Source organism: Manacus vitellinus, unplaced genomic scaffold, assembly GCF_001715985.3.
Source record: "Manacus vitellinus isolate BGI_N305 unplaced genomic scaffold, ASM171598v3 scaffold_63_pilon, whole genome shotgun sequence".
NCBI classification, from domain to species: domain Eukaryota; kingdom Metazoa; phylum Chordata; class Aves; order Passeriformes; family Pipridae; genus Manacus; species Manacus vitellinus.
Genome location: NW_021940711.1, coordinates 719,373 through 734,897, shown reverse-complemented (window position 1 = coordinate 734,897; position 15,525 = coordinate 719,373). Strand labels below are relative to the sequence as shown.

At 42.1% G+C, this 15,525-nt stretch overlaps 1 protein-coding gene across 1 annotated transcript in view; it reads left to right on the top strand.

Annotated features, from left to right (window-relative positions):
- ANO1 (anoctamin 1) overlaps nt 1–15,525 on the top strand; it is a 79,620-nt gene that overhangs the window by 48,300 nt on the left and 15,795 nt on the right. The window contains exons 10-16 of the mRNA XM_029963792.1: nt 1,232–1,273; nt 4,763–4,827; nt 5,405–5,539; nt 6,501–6,661; nt 9,880–9,962; nt 11,581–11,592; nt 12,419–12,490. Of these exons, the coding sequence (XP_029819652.1) occupies nt 1,232–1,273; nt 4,763–4,827; nt 5,405–5,539; nt 6,501–6,661; nt 9,880–9,962; nt 11,581–11,592; nt 12,419–12,490 (570 nt within the window). The remainder of the gene's footprint in view (nt 1–1,231; nt 1,274–4,762; nt 4,828–5,404; nt 5,540–6,500; nt 6,662–9,879; nt 9,963–11,580; nt 11,593–12,418; nt 12,491–15,525) is intronic.

The window sequence follows — 15,525 nt, the reverse complement described above, 5'->3', positions numbered from 1 at the left end:
GCTTCTGTTATTTTCTGACCTTCTGCTCAGGAGATCCCTGGTAGCAGTGCTGAGAAACATATTTATTCCTGGGGCACCAAGGGCTGGTTCCCTCGTTGCCTCCCTGAATCCCTCCTGGCTGCATGGAGGTGTCAGGAGCTGTGTGTCTGTGCCATCGGTTGCCACTGGAGCAAAAACCATGAGCATTTTCTGAAGTAACATATTTCCTGGGACCGGGTGTGACTGCAGACCTTCTAACTGATGAAAGCTGCTTTTGGGCAGTTCACTAAGATGTCAAGAGTGTGTTCAACTTGGTGCTTGTGAAGAGGGTTATTGAGGGCTGAGGAATTTTGGTGACACTCATACCCGGGCTGCGGGTCCCCGTCCCGCCAGAGGGGCACACAGCTGGATGCTGATGGCATTTTTACTTAGAAGTTCGAGGTGCAGCTAGAACTGACAAACACACACTCAGAAAAGCTCAACAGATGTCAAGGGGACGTGGCAGTCACTCTCTGTGTGAGCATCCGAGGGCTGTCGAGCCTGGTGGCGGTTTTCCGGCCTGGGATGTGAGGATGAAACGTGTCTCCCCGGTTTTCTGCTCCCCACACTCACACTGGTTTCACATGGGACTGGGAGAATTTTGTCTTGGAGTAACCAGGAACAGAACAGCCTCTTTATCTGCCTGATGTTTATCATGAATGTCAGGACTCTCAAACTGCAGCCGTATCGTGTAGAAATCAAGAAAGGCTGAATAAACTTCTCTGCATGTTCTTGCCTCACGTCTTTAGACAGCTACTGATAGTCTTGTATGTAAGTTATTTATTGTCTTAGTTTACTCCTTCATCTTATTTAAAAATAGCTCCAAATTAAAACCTCAAATCTAATCAGCCCTGAGTGGTTGGATCTGGATAGGGATCAGCTCTCTCAGCTGGTTTCTTCTCTTTCAAGTGGACTGAGCTGAACCCCAAATACCATGGCAATACCACATCCTTTCCCCTGACATTTTTAGGCCACCTTTATCACTTATTCATTCCTTTTCCCCCAGTGACAGACACTATTACTCTTTCTTAATGTGCCTGATGACAGAGGACGAAGTGTGCCATGACAAATGGACTCCTAAAATACAGCATTATTTTACAGCTTGCTTTTTCTGGTTTTGATGCATTAAGTGAGTGGGATACAGGGGAATGCAAATACAGAGCAGTCCAGGGCACAACTCACTGAATGACGCAGATTTTCTCTTTTTTTAAAGGGTGACTATGAAGGTGAAAACGTGGAACCCAATGACAGAAAAGTAAGTTGATACAGAGGGGGTTTAACATATTCACAAGAGTCCCAGCCTGAAGAGTCACCTGTTGCAATCTGGATGTTTGCCAAGATTTCACAGAAAATACTGCAAAAAAGGCACTAAATGCCAAGCAGTAGAAGTGCAGAAGTACTTCCCAGCTTTTAAATTTGCCCAAAATGTGGAATGCAGTGTAACATGTATAAATAAGCAGCGTATATGGTATGTCTAAATAAGGAATACGTATAAAATACCCAGCTCGGTAATGATACGTTTCATGCCACGTTAGTAAGAATATTGACAGCATTTCTGTGTGACTCCTCCTAAAGTTCAGATGATTTCAGGCCAGCTCTGATGAGAATATGCTCAGTCACATTCTGGTATCTGTATCAGATACAAATCCTGCTTCGTTCCATGGCAAGCTCCGGTCTCAGCACTGCAAACTCTGCTGAATTAATTTGCTGCTGATCTGCAGTGTGAGCATCAGAACTGGTGGGGGCGGGGGGGAAGCACCTGAAAACACAAGCATGAAAGTGACTGGGAAAGATAAATATGGAATATTTATCAGGAATAAGAGGTCCCCAGCAAAGCTTTAATGTGGGCTCTTCAGGCAGAAACTGCCCTGTGGATGCACAGCGTTTCCTTTCAGTCCATGGTTTAAATTGTGGTTTTATTGTCTGTGTAGTGAAAGACATCAGTTTATTGCGGTAAAACAAGTGGGAATTATTCTAAGGAAATACTTTTCATAAGAAAAAAAACCAAAACAAAACAAATTTTTGCCCTTTGTGGAAATGTTGATTTCTTAAATTCAAAGTGTGGTTACTCCACCCTCCCCATCACACTTCCCTGAAGAAGTCTGCCTTTTGTCTCTGTGTGTCAGACAAAACCTGAAGTAGAGAGGTTACAACCAGTTCTCTCAGGAGGAGCTGCTAAATTTGGGTGTCATGTGGTGGCTTTTAGACCTGAAACTTTGCCTTTCCGGTTTGTTTCGTGGTTTCGTCTCCAAAGAAATGCTCTGGACGTGCATTTCTCGTAGGAAAAGGAGATCCAAAGACTTGCAGGTTGGACATATGAAAATAGGTACCCAAAATTAACAGTCTGCTGGGCCTTTAAGGTGCAAATGGCTCATCAAAGGACAGTGGATGTTGTCCCCCTCCCTCTATTGATTTGTGTTAAAAATACCACATACCTGTCATTTCATCTTTAAGCAACACAACACCCAACCAAAAATAGGATTAAAGTCCATATTTTATGGAAGTGTCTGGATTATCTTCTTCACTGCTAGCATTTCAAACCTCACAAATTCACTCATTTCACAAGTTCCTTGTGTGTTTGGAAGTGTTTACCTTGGCTTTTGACTTTAAGTTCCCTCAAATAATCTTTTGGTGTCTTTTGGCATGTTTCTTCTGGTTTCTCGAAGCTTTCTTTAATCTAATCCAGTGCAAAGCTAGGTCTGTGCCTTTTTTTAACAAGAAAATTAAAGATTTGAGGCATAGAAATGAAGTAAATATTTAGGTCTAGTGCACTGATCTCCTCTAATCACGTCTTTGAAGCTGTGCTTTGAATATCAGGCTGATAAATGTCAGGATAAATGAGATAATTCATTTGTACTTTAGACACAAATTTGGTTTCGAGTTGCACAAAACTAAAACATGGCACTGATGCAAAATCCCTTTAGCTGAGTATTTTCCTGATATGCCTGACAAGCTTAGATCACAGAAAAGGAATCCAATTTACAGCACAGACTTAGTTGTAAAAAAGAAATTAAAGCAGAGTGCACATGGATGTCAAGGTGCCCCAAATCGTTGCTTCCCAGACATGTGCAACGGGCCTTAAACTTATGGAAAATGTGGTTAAAAGAAACCTAAAGCAGAATAAAAACAAAATATACAAGAATGTTGCTGTTTAATAAAGGCCTGCTGTTAGGATTCAGTTTCTGCCTTTACTGTTGTAAGGAAATTAATAAAGATTAATGATTTTGTGTTGCTGAGGGGAAAACCCACAGTCCACTTAACATTTTTGACGTCACGTTTCTGTAAAAGTTAAGGAGTTGCTTTTTTTTTTTCTTTTTTTTCTTATAATGACTCGAACCATTTGCCTGAGAAGTACAACAGCTGAGCTTGGAAAGTCTGTGTTAGTGGTTTGTTTGGCAGGAGAATTCCAAAACTGCTCTAGAAACAGTTGCTGGCTGCGTGACTTCTCCGTGATAGAAGTGTGAGCGGGAGGAACGGGCACGGGCAGCGGTCAGGCTCTGGTCTGCCCTTCATTTCCCTGGGGAGATGGAGGAGTTTGATATCTGTCAAGGTTCTCATGATAAAATAGCCTGTATATTTAGGGAATAACATCCTGTTTGGGCTGTTTGCTGTGAACAGAATTCATCATGTTGCCCTCCCTCTGATGATCCTGGTTTAGGTCTCGGTTCCCCTTTGGGTTTCTTGCAAAGCTGCACGGGGTGTGCAGCCCTCACCCCACCCGTGGAGGGTTGTGTAACCAAGCTCTGACATCTTCTTTTTGTTTCATTACCCCACATTCAGTGAAAATAAATACCTCAGCAATAATCAGTTTATGCTCTTACATTTGGGGGGAAGGGGGGGAAGCGATTGTGTTGTTGAATTAATAAAAACAGAAGTGACCGTCCAAGGGTCTCCTTGAAATATCAGTGCTTGCTCCAGGAGCATTTACCAAGTTTATGAAGCAGGGAGAGAAGCAGTAAAGGGAGATCTGACCTCACAAGCAGATATAAAGCTGTTCTTCCCCCACAGAGGAGGTGCTGGGTGGCCAGAGAGCCCAGTTCATCTTCTTCAGTATTTTTTGGGTTTCTTGTTCACTCCGTTAGCTGAACAGAATAAATAAAATAATCAGGGAAGAACTATTTACATATTTTACAAAATAAAGGATAAGTTGAAGGTCTCGAAGGAACCTATTTTTGCGAGGGATTCGATTTTTTAAATCAGTAATGGGGACCATTGTTTTCCTTGGGCCATATCCTAACCAAAAGGAAGAGTGGAAATCGTTGGGTTCCTGTGGCTTAAAGCTGAAAAACATCCTAAATGCAGCCTTCGAGGCACCTCTGCCCAGCACCTCTTGATGGATGCTGAATTATATAGTTTGTATAGCAAAAACAAACCAGTTTATCCTAATTTTTTTTTTCTGTCTTCTAAAAGCTCAAAGCATATTCATCTTTCACATCCATTCTGCTACGGAGCATAAACCCAGGACTGCTCTCCCTGTCTCTGCTGTGGTTATCCATCAGTCCAGTTGCTGAAGAGCCTTTTAATGTGCTAGAATTCATCACTGTGTTAGAGCTTGCCAAATCAGCACATTTATTTTTTAATACTTAATGCAGACCGAGTGCATTGGCACGTTGTGGGTTGAAACCACAACGGGGTGAGACCAGAAATCTCACCCCCCCCCCCCCCGTGTGAGCTCTGCAGTTTGCTGGGGCCAAAGGAGAACACGCTGCTCCTTCAGCTCTCACCTCTCCTTTCTGTTTTGCAGCTCCTGTGTGAGGAGTGGGCGAGCTACGGGGTGTTTTATAAATACCAGCCAATCGACCTGGTGAGGTGAGAGTTGAGCCCTTAAACATCGTGTTTCCCCGGGGCAGAGGTGAAGCTGTGCAGAGAGGTGCTGATGGGGGTGTCCAGGCGGGGTGTCCGTGCCCTCAGTGCCACCCCAGGGGATTCTGGAGAATGGGAAACTGGGAGAAAAGGAGTTTTTTTGTGTGAGTTTAGAACGTGCTGGTGCATCCCGCCTAGAGCGAAAGCTTTTTAATTTTGAGTCAATTCTGTTTGCTCATGATGAGACTCTCTGAAGAAAACGAGGTGCTTTTTTTAAGAGGATTTGCTCACAGAAGATCTAAAGATACCAATTTTGCAGAGCAGAAACGTGGGGGGGGGGAGAAAATGACTAGTTGGGCTGGCTTGTTTTCATGGTGCCTGTATCTCTGGATGAACTCCAAGCATCATGAGAAAGAGAGTCCTCTGAGAAGAAAAAAATTCCCACAGGTCATCAGATCTTACTTTCTCCATGCTTAATCCATCTGTGATTCATAATTTTAGCCACGTTTTATTTTAAGAAATAGGAAACATTTTTCTCTCTCTCTCTCTCTCTCTCATTTCTTTTTTTAAAAATTTATTTCAGAAAATACTTTGGAGAGAAGATTGGGCTATATTTTGCCTGGCTGGGAGTTTATACACAAATGCTCATTCCAGCTTCCATTGTCGGGATTATCGTTTTCCTCTATGGCTGTGCCACTGTGGATGAGAACATACCCAGGTAAAACAAATAAATAAATAAATAGATTCTGTTGCTGGAGGGCACTGGAAACTCAGAGTTATCTTCCTTTAGAAATGTTTAGAAATACCCCCTACCAAGGGCACAAAAGAGCCCATTTTAATCTCGTTAGCATTTATTGTTAATTTTACATGTGGAGTTTGCATTGATGTGCTACAAATAATTCTTGGCCAGTTGCTCAGGTAGTTGTTTTTTTTTTTTCCTATCTGAGATCATTATGTTAATACAAACCAACAAAATACTGCTAATGATGGGGTTTGGTGCTTCCCAGCACAAAGTGCTGAGGGAGGACATTGTGTGACTTAGAGATGCATGGAGCATGTACATCGCTGAAATAAGCAACTGTGATCAGATTAACAAAGTCTTGATGTCCTCCTATTTTTAATCCTTTAGTAAGTTTTGCATTATGATGTTTTTAAAGCCCTCTGATTTTGCATTATTTGCCCTTCATGCATCATCAAGCTGGAGATGCAAATTACATGGTTTGTACAACAACCATGAGCCCTGAATAACAAAGCAGATAATGGATACAGAAAAATAGATATTTTTTTTTAATTCATTAAGACTACTTTGTACTGCTTCCAACAGTTAAAGAAAGTCAAAGGGAGGGTCACTGTTGCTATTACACAGATGGAGCACAGAGAAGATAAATTGGTTGAACTCCAGTCTCTTGATACTTGTACCTTATCTATCACTGTAGTTAGAATTTCAAAACAAGAACACTTCAGTTTTATTTTATTCTGTAAGATCCTATAGTAAAAAGGGATCAGCAGCCATGAGGATTTCAGCCCCTGCCACGGTGGAGGTTACAGACAGGACTGCTCTGAGTTCTCTGAGTGGTCTCTGATGGTCCTACAGACCACCAGAGGAGAAAAGACCCTCAGAGCATGAAGAGGGAGCCACACTGACCATGCTTTTCCCACATCTCGTTGCTTTGTTGCAGTATGGAAATGTGTGACCAGAGGAACAACATCACCATGTGCCCCCTGTGTGACAGAACGTGCAGCTACTGGAAGATGAGCTCTGCCTGTGCGACTGCCCGTGCGAGTCATCTGTTTGATAACCCTGCAACTGTCTTCTTCTCAGTCTTCATGGCTCTCTGGGGTGAGAAGATCTATGCCTTCATGTTAAGTTTTTAATTACTTACAACAGGAAGGAAAAGAAGAGATAAAGCAGTGTATTTATACTCAGGCAGTTAATGATGTAAAGAACGTCTCTTTTTTTCCTTCTTTTTTTTTTTTTTTCCTTTCCCACGAATCTGCCACGCCCAAATTTATATTCTGGACTGGAGGCTAAAATTCAAAAAGTTGCTCAAGCTGAATATCAAATGAAATTGTTAAGCATCTGTCATAAAGCTGCTGCGTGGTCTGTCAAAATTTCATTAACGGGATTGCACAGCTTGCCAAAAAAAAAAAAAGAAAGAAAAAAGTCTTTGCAGAGCCAGCTTCCACTTTAGAACATTACAGAAGAAATGTATTAATGTACTCTGGGGTTGAGGGGAGGGCTCTGGGGGGGGAAGTGTAATGGCCTTTAGCATCTTCAGGACAGAGCAACATTGATCCCCGAGCGTGCTCCGAGATGCAATTAAGTTTATCAGCAGGCAGACCCTGAAGTGGGAACAGTGGCTTTGGAGGTATTTTTCCTGCTGCTGGCTGCCCTCGTGCTTTGAGCACATCACTTAACCTTTCCTGGCTTGTCTCTGGAGCTTGGGTAAAGGTATTAACCCTCTCATGAAACCTTTGTGAGAGGGTCTTCAGGAATGGTGATGGAGGGCTCTTCTCATCCCTGCTGGAGGAGGGGTGGGGACCCCATCCCCAGGCATGGGCACTGGGGGAGAGGAGTTTTGGTGGCCAGACACTCCCAGCATCAGTGAGAGCAGCACAAGATGATGTTTGTCTTCCTGCACACCTTGTGAATTAACATAACGTGTTTTGGATTATATTCCATCTTAATAATATACCCTGAGTTTTTTGTTTGTTCTGGGAGCTGCTTTTACATTACCATACACCTGAACAGATTTAAGGGAAATTGTGCATAATTCAATTTCAAGCAGTGTCTTTTTGGCCAAGGTCTCTGTTTGAGATGATAATGTTTTAGATGATGCAATTCTAGGAGCTCATTATCAAGTACCTTAAGGAGAAGGACTAGGACAGAGGGATTTTGGGAACACTGGGGTGCAGGTTTGGAGGGAAAGCTGGGAAGTGGTGGGGGGAGGTTGAGCTCAACCAGCTTTGCAGCAGAGAGGAGGGATTGCTGTCTCTCAGATCATCATCTGGCCATGCAGCATTTAAGGAGAAAGATGCAGTGTCAGATTTTAAACAGTCCAATTCTCTCATGCAGAGAGTCAAGTATCAACTTCTGTCTCCCTTATTTACCGTTATTGTGAACCCCACGTGGATCTTTGACCCTGTTGTCCAAAAAGTAGCAGTTTGCCTCCCTTTCCATAGCAAACATGGGTCTCTTCATCCATTTTTTTACAGTCTTGGGCAAAGTAAAGAAGACTGGCAGAAGCCAATTTCTGGGCTCTGTACAAAATCTGAGAGAGTTTTGAAGTGGGATGTGAAGCTCCTCAAGTTCTTTGGAATCAACCTATAATTTAATTGTGATGCAATACCACGTAAAACAAATGTTGTTGCAGAGAGATCTTTTCCAGTTGGGAAAATAAGAACTTTTTCCATGTAGTTCTGAACTTGTATTATTGAATTCATGTACAGTTGAAGAGCTGAGGCAGAGGAGACCCAAGTAACCTGCTCAGGACACAGGGCACCCTTAGCACAGCAAGAAGATAAGCCCAAGTTTAGGGGTATTAAGGTGAGCAAACATTAGGCCAGGCTTTCTTTGTATTGCGGTGGTGTTTTAACACCCTGGCAAACTCTGCTCCCACAAGCCTTAAACTGGCTATAGAACCAAAATGAGCCCTGGTCAGAAGTTCAGTGTTAAACATGGACTCTAGCCCAGTGCTGTTTGGTATTAAATGGCATTAAAAATGTCAGAGAACCCAGATAAGATCGTCTGGACAGCAACCTTTGGGAATTTTTAAGCTCCACTTACACTTAACGAGCGCAGATGAAATATGAAAATGCAGGTGCTCCTGGCAGAGCAGTGCTGCATCACTCCCTGGCACCTTCACTGAGGGCTTCTGACGTGAGCTGGCTGTGTTTCAGACAGTCTTTTCATCTTGCCCTGTTGTAAGCCAGTGCCACAGAAGGGTTTCTAGTAGCACGAGGGAACGACATCCCGTTCGTTCTCCGTGTTTCTGGCTGCGCGCGGGAGCTGCGGATCCCGGCGTGAGAACTGCTGGGAGAGGGGAGGCAATTCCAGGACCATGACACAGACCCTCTTAAGGCACAGCCACGGCCATCCTGATTAACAGGAAGCCTGTGGCTTGTGAAGAGGCTCGGTTGTAACTTTTCCATGTGAGAGTTTCGCTTGGAAGGCGAATGAGTGTCACGGCCCCAGCCTGGCTCCAGTCATGAGGGTGTCCTTTCCTCTCTTTTCAACTTTCTTACCCTCTCCCTGCCTCTGTTTTTCTCTGGATATGAGTGTTTCTGAGCACATCTGTTAATACTCACTGCAGGAAGCTCCCCTGGGAACACCATTTCTTGGTAGACTTGCCTCTTTCATAATCACTTATTTATTATACAACTCTGGTGTATTCCCAGCATCTAAATATGTCCTCTGAGAACTCGCTCGGTCTCAGGGGCAGATAGACTGATATAGACTGGGATCATTCATTGGGACTCAAGAATTGCTTTAATGAGTTTTTTTTCTCTAAGTCTTCTCCATCAAAAAAAAAAAAAAAAAAGGCAGTGTTTTTAGTGATAAAAACCCACAAAGGCTTCCTCTCTCACAGCCTGCCCACCACCAGCCATGAGTGTGTGTGATGATTAGAGCCAACCATACTGTTAAGACCTTTAGATGGATGTAATTACATGATATAAAAATGCTTTATCTTGACATCTTTGAGGGAATAACCCTACCATCAGTTCAAGGTTAGTTAAATCACTCACGTTTTATACAGATAAAACAGGCTTGTTTGCACTTATGGATGAAATTATATGTAGATGAAGACCATTAATCACACGTACAAATATTTAAATAAGCTTGGGTGCCTGACTTTCTTAGACCCCTTAGAAATAGCAGGCACCTTTCTACACGAAGCTGTGGGTGCAACAAATGCCCTTTATTTTTTTTTTTTTAGCTTACCTAGATAAAACATTTGACTCCTGACCCATCAGTATTTCCCAGACAGACGTGACTTGTTGAATACAAGAGAACAAAAATGAAGTTGTGTGGTATTACATGTCAAACTGTTGTTTCAGCTGCCACCTTTATGGAACACTGGAAGAGAAAACAGATGCGTCTCAACTACAGGTGGGACCTGACTGGGTTTGAAGAGGAGGAGGTTTGTCCCTTCAGTTCTGACTCTTTCGCTTCCACCGTGGTGTTACCAATAGCTCCTCACCCTGACCTGACAGACTTTGCCTCATGGGGAACCATTCTTGGGATGTTTCCATCGTTTAGCAGAAAGGAAAATCTCTATAACATGAGCTGTTTGAGGTTTTTTTTGTAGCAAGGGTATGACTAGTACGCCTTGTTGCCGTAGAAACGTAATTGTATAGCCACAAAATGTGATTTTATTTTTTTTTTTTTGAAGCGTGTAGTCGGGTCACACCTAGTGTGTAGGCATGGAATATACAGCTCAGAGCTCACTGCTGGGCTGATGTCAGGGTGCCAACAGCTAAGGACCTCATTCATCACACACTGCTGTAAACCAGGAATGAATGTACCGGAGCTGATAAAGTTACAGCACTGTGAAATAAAGCACTGAGAAATTCCTGTTAACTTTAACGATGCAGGATCAAGCCCTGACTTGGAAAATACCTCAGAAAGCACTGCCAGACCTGTGGGCTTTGGGGCATTGGGAGGGACATAATGTGGAGGTGGTGGGTTTTTTCTTCATTGACTAAAAAAAAAAAATATTCCCCAGCCAAGGTCGTACTAAATATGCTAAAGAACATAAAGGGGAAAAGGGCTGAATTTGTATGAAAAAAGGTCATCAAAATCAATGGAGGAAAGGAGAAGCTGAAAAGCTGCATCCCACCTTTTTGCTTTTAATTCTGTCACCTTGCAAAAAAAACAAAGGAGGCACCTTCCTGGAGCAGAACACAGTCCCAGCCCCCCCCCAGCCCCAAGCCTTGCCCTGCTGTTGTTATTAAAAGAACTATGACCTCCCTTGTCATATCTCGAGATGTTCTAAATAGATACACAACAAATACTGCTCACGTGAAACAAAACCCTGCCCAACTCACCGAGCCTGGCACAGGCACCGTTCCCCTCGCCCCCAAAGTCTTTCTGTCTGAATTATCCCCTCCCTCCCCTTAATATGTTTATCTCCTTCCTTAATATATTTAGGGGCCCTGTGCCAGCAGCCTCTGTGCCGTGTGCTGTGCTGGTTCATACCTGTTTGCTGGGTTTTAATAGGGGGATTTATTCCCTGGACACTATTCTGCTCTTTTATTTTTGGCAACTTGTTGTTATCACACATGAAAGTGGAGAGGATTAAGTGTATCTTTCCGATGTCTATCCCCTTCATGTCTGAGTTCACAGCCCCACAGAGCAGCTGCTAATACAGTGTATTTTATTCTGTGTTTTGGGTAGTCAGTGCTGGATAATCTGGTCATGTGTTTAGCACCGAATTGAGGCTCCTCCTGCCTCTGATTTGGGGGAAACTTAAGCTGGAATCGTGTTGAAGAATCAGGGTTCTGAGTGAAATGTTAAAACCCAAAGTATCTCATCTTGGGGTGTTTTTAGGGGTGCCTGAAGTTCACACAATACTGACAGTAATGTTACTAAATGCAAAACACGAGTAGACTGATTTTTGCCATCTGCTGTACCTGTGTCTGTTTTATGTAATTTTGAAAATATAAATCCAGTATGATCTGCAACTGTTCAGTAATCAAATTTTTGTTTATTTGTTTTTTTTTTCTTGTTTTTCGTGGGTTTTTTCTGGTTTCCTGAAGGAGGCAGTCAAGGTTTGGAAAACATTTTTTTTTTTTTTAAAATCGCTCCTACCTTTTTTATTCCATGTCTACTGATGAATGCCATCTTTTGATCTCCATTTCTTCTTTTTTGAGCATCAGATTTTCTTTAGATCTCCCACTGGTTGCTTTGCCTTTACACCCTCCCGCTCTCCACTTGTTCAGACTTTTTTCAGCTCCGTTCTGTTTCCCATCCAACGCATAATTTTGAATTCTGACTCTTTTATGAATGCATAATTATTGTGAATCCGTGAATCTTTCTGAATCTTTTGGCTGTCTCTTACTTCCAATTGTTTCCTACACCTTCTCCTTCAATGCACATGGAGAATCTGTGGGTGCTGTCCAAGACAGAATCAGGGGAACGCCCCAACTGACAATTCTCTGGCATCCCAAAGCCAAGTATTTTGCAAACCTACAGCAGAAAATTGTTTCCCTCACGAGCTGAGGATCACTGAAATTACAGTTAATGACATTCAATTTTTATCCAAAATGTAGGTAATTAAAATCCAAGCGTCATGTCACTCGGTATGAACTGTACTGTCTGCAGGTTTTGCTGTGTATCTCATGTATTAAATTTAATCTCTGTAACATTGCACGTGGGTGTCCAGATTGTTCTGCAGTTGCTGCTGTAGAACTGTGAATGATACAGGATTTAACATTTTTTTTAAGTACAGTCAGTTGACATGATTGACATCAAGTAAATTGGGATTCAGTTAGAAAACTCAGAAATTATCAGGAAATCAACCTGCAAACAGTCCATGTGTAGCTGATACAGAAAACAAGCAATTTTGCTTTTTATTGAATGTGACTTGTTTCACAGGATCATCCAAGAGCAGAGTACGAAGCTAAAGTTTTGGAAAAGTCACTGAGAAAAGAACACAAACATAAAGAGGTATGGTAAAAATATTCATTTGTTTCACTTAGAAAAGACTGAAAAAGAAGGTTGTTACAACAGGCACTGACCCAAGACTAAGGAATAGGTAAAAAATAGAAGTATTGCTCAATTGTGTTTAAATTCCAGGAGTCTTCAATCCTAGAGTACTTGGGGTGTGCCAGGGCACAACACCTGATTAAGTCTAGAAATGCTTTTAATGATTAGATTGAGGGGTGTGGCTTGGGGAAACTAATTGAGCCCCATCAAAGGGGTGCTCCTGTCACATTAATAAATCAAGTTCGAGAAAACCGCAACAAACCGTCTTAGTCTGTGCAGTAAAAGTACCTGAAGCCTCTCAGGAGAAGTCCTAGACTTTCTCTGCAAATAAAAAACATTACTGAAGAGCACTAACAGCGATGTCCACGCCAAATTCCAGCTTTCAGAAGAACTCTCTGCCTTTTAAAAGCACAACTTCCATTTTGTTCCACCGAACAGCGCAGCGCTCACTTTTGCTTTTAACTTGCTCTCTTTGCACCCTCGTGAGAGAGGTGCTGCCAGTCATCCTGAGAGCAGCTAATCACCCCTGAGAGCAGCTTCCCTGCCCTTTCCCCGAAGGCTGTAATTCTTTCCCTGTGACTGACTGCCCGTTATCAGCAGATTGATTGGAAAAAGCTCCTTTTCTCCCCCATGTACCGGGTTCCACCCTACCAGAAGTTATTCCCCCCCACTTAACTGCAAGAATTTAGCCATTTATGTGCTGTGTTTTTAAGAAGAGAAGTAAAAACTCCAGCTTAAACCAAACCTGTTGGCAGAATTTCCTCTCCTGTATCTGTTGCCAGTGGCACAGTAGCGTGGAGCCATTCCCTAAATAGGGGTTTTATGACAACCCTATGAAAATACTAACTGCAATAACAACATTTACACAATATACTCTTCAGGGGCAGCATATATAGATTGGACTGGTGTTAAAACTAAATTTATACTTGAGTACCATTTTCTTAAAAGATGCTGCAGAGCTGCCAGTGGTTTGTTCCCATTAATCTGTAGGATGCTCTAAGTGGTTCAGTGCCATGTGCAATACCTTTGTTGCAGCAGATAAACCCCTTTCAAATCCCTTGCAGAAGAGAAAAAATTTGGGTTGCTGCCCTCTTATAGGCTGGGTAAACAATTTTGAATACAGACTTCACTGTATTCTGCTAAAAACCCGTAACATGCTGTACTTTTGAGTATATTAAGAATTCAGGTCTTAAATGTGAAAGACTAATTGAACAATTAATTAATGGTAGCCCCCTAAGAATGAAAGTTGAGCAATTAAGAGGGTTTTGTTTTTTGGGTTTTTTTAACCAGACTATTTATAAAGTTTTGGGCTGCGTTCAATTTGGATGTTGCTAATTTGGGAAACGTGAGAAAAGGAGTTGTTTTTTTTCTGAAAGACTTGGTGGTTATCTTTCATTGGGATCTGGTGTGTTAAAGTTCAAATTCAACAGTTGTAAGACAACTTGGAAATCTTATCAAAGAAAAAAATATGTAAAACTAAACCAAAATTCCGTATATTATTTTCAAGAGAAATCCAATTAAAAAATAAAAAAATTAAAGGAAAAAGGTTTTGGACGTTCTTTATACTTCATAAAAGAAGGACACAATCCTGTATTAGAAAGGGAATATCCTTTGCAGGATTGCCTGAGGTACCCCAAGGCTTTGGGGAAAGTATTTGTCTGTTATTGTTGTTGTGTTTTATTAACTCAAAGCTGAAACACAAAGCCTTAAGCAAACTAAAAGAGCGTTCACTTGTGCTCAAGTGCTGTGTCAGCTGAGGCAGTAGAGAGTGTGTAATTAATTGAGCAGTCCTTTGTAATGCCATATTGCCCGACCCTTTCTTGTTTCCTTTGGCTGCCATCAGAAGCACCGATATTTTCCAGAAGAGACAGCAAACAAATGGAGACAAAGAGTTAAGACAGTCATGGCTGGGGTGAAATTGGTTCTTTTTATTCAAACTTATGAAGGAACTCAAATTATGAGTAATTATGGAAGACACAAATCAATTTGGTTTTTTTTTTTGGCTGTTGAACCTTTGTTTAATATTCACATTCAGTTCTGGGTCTCTTCCCCTTCCTCCCCCTGTTTCTTCAGCACCTTTTGGGACGCTGTTCCATGCCTTGGGAATGGCACTGCATGGCTAATCTTAGATTTCCCATCCTGGGCTGACTTTGTTTTGCAGTGGAGCATGGGCCACGTGTTGAGAGAGTTGCTTGCACTTCCCTGAGACAACGTGCATGTCATGAAAATAGAATTTGGCTAAAAATTTTGTGTCCATTACAACGTGTGCATTCGTCTCCTGTGATGTTCCTTTTCTTGTTTGTTTTTTTTTTTTTTCTGGTGTTTCCAAACAATTCCGGGCATCAAAGTTTGTGAGGGACTCTGGATGAGCAACACTGTTCTAAAGGAATTTTTCAGGGCCAAATTCAGCCGGTGGCTGATTGACTGGATTTAGGGAGTTCCACAAAGACTTTTTATCCACAGAATCACAGAATGGTTTGGGTCGGAAGGGGCCTTAAAGACAGTCTCATTCCAACCCCCTGCCGTGGGCACGTTAACTCCTGTTGGTGTGACCCATTGAATACCAAGGGGACAGTTAAAAATCACTCATATCCAAGGAATTTAAAGTCTCATACCACACACCAAAAAAGATCTTCCCTGTCAACTCTATAAGTTCACCTTGGAGTTACTCCATATCATACTTAAATCTGTATTTCAAGTGAGCCAGTTATGCAACTACAAAGCTGCAAATGTTAACTGGGGAGGGAGAGAGGAAGGAGGAGAGTTTTTTCTAGGGGAAGCAAAAGAAAATATTTAACAGTAAGAGAGACCTTACTTCATGCTTTCTGACAGCCTATTTGCATGTTTCCTTCAAAAAAAGTATACAGAAAAAAAAAAATCTGGTTTATTTATACTCCCAGTGCAGGCCCTTGACCAGTTTGAACCTGGATCTGGAGTAAACAATTTGCCTGTGTGGAATTGTAGCTGTAAACACTGTGTCTGCATCTTCTGACTGG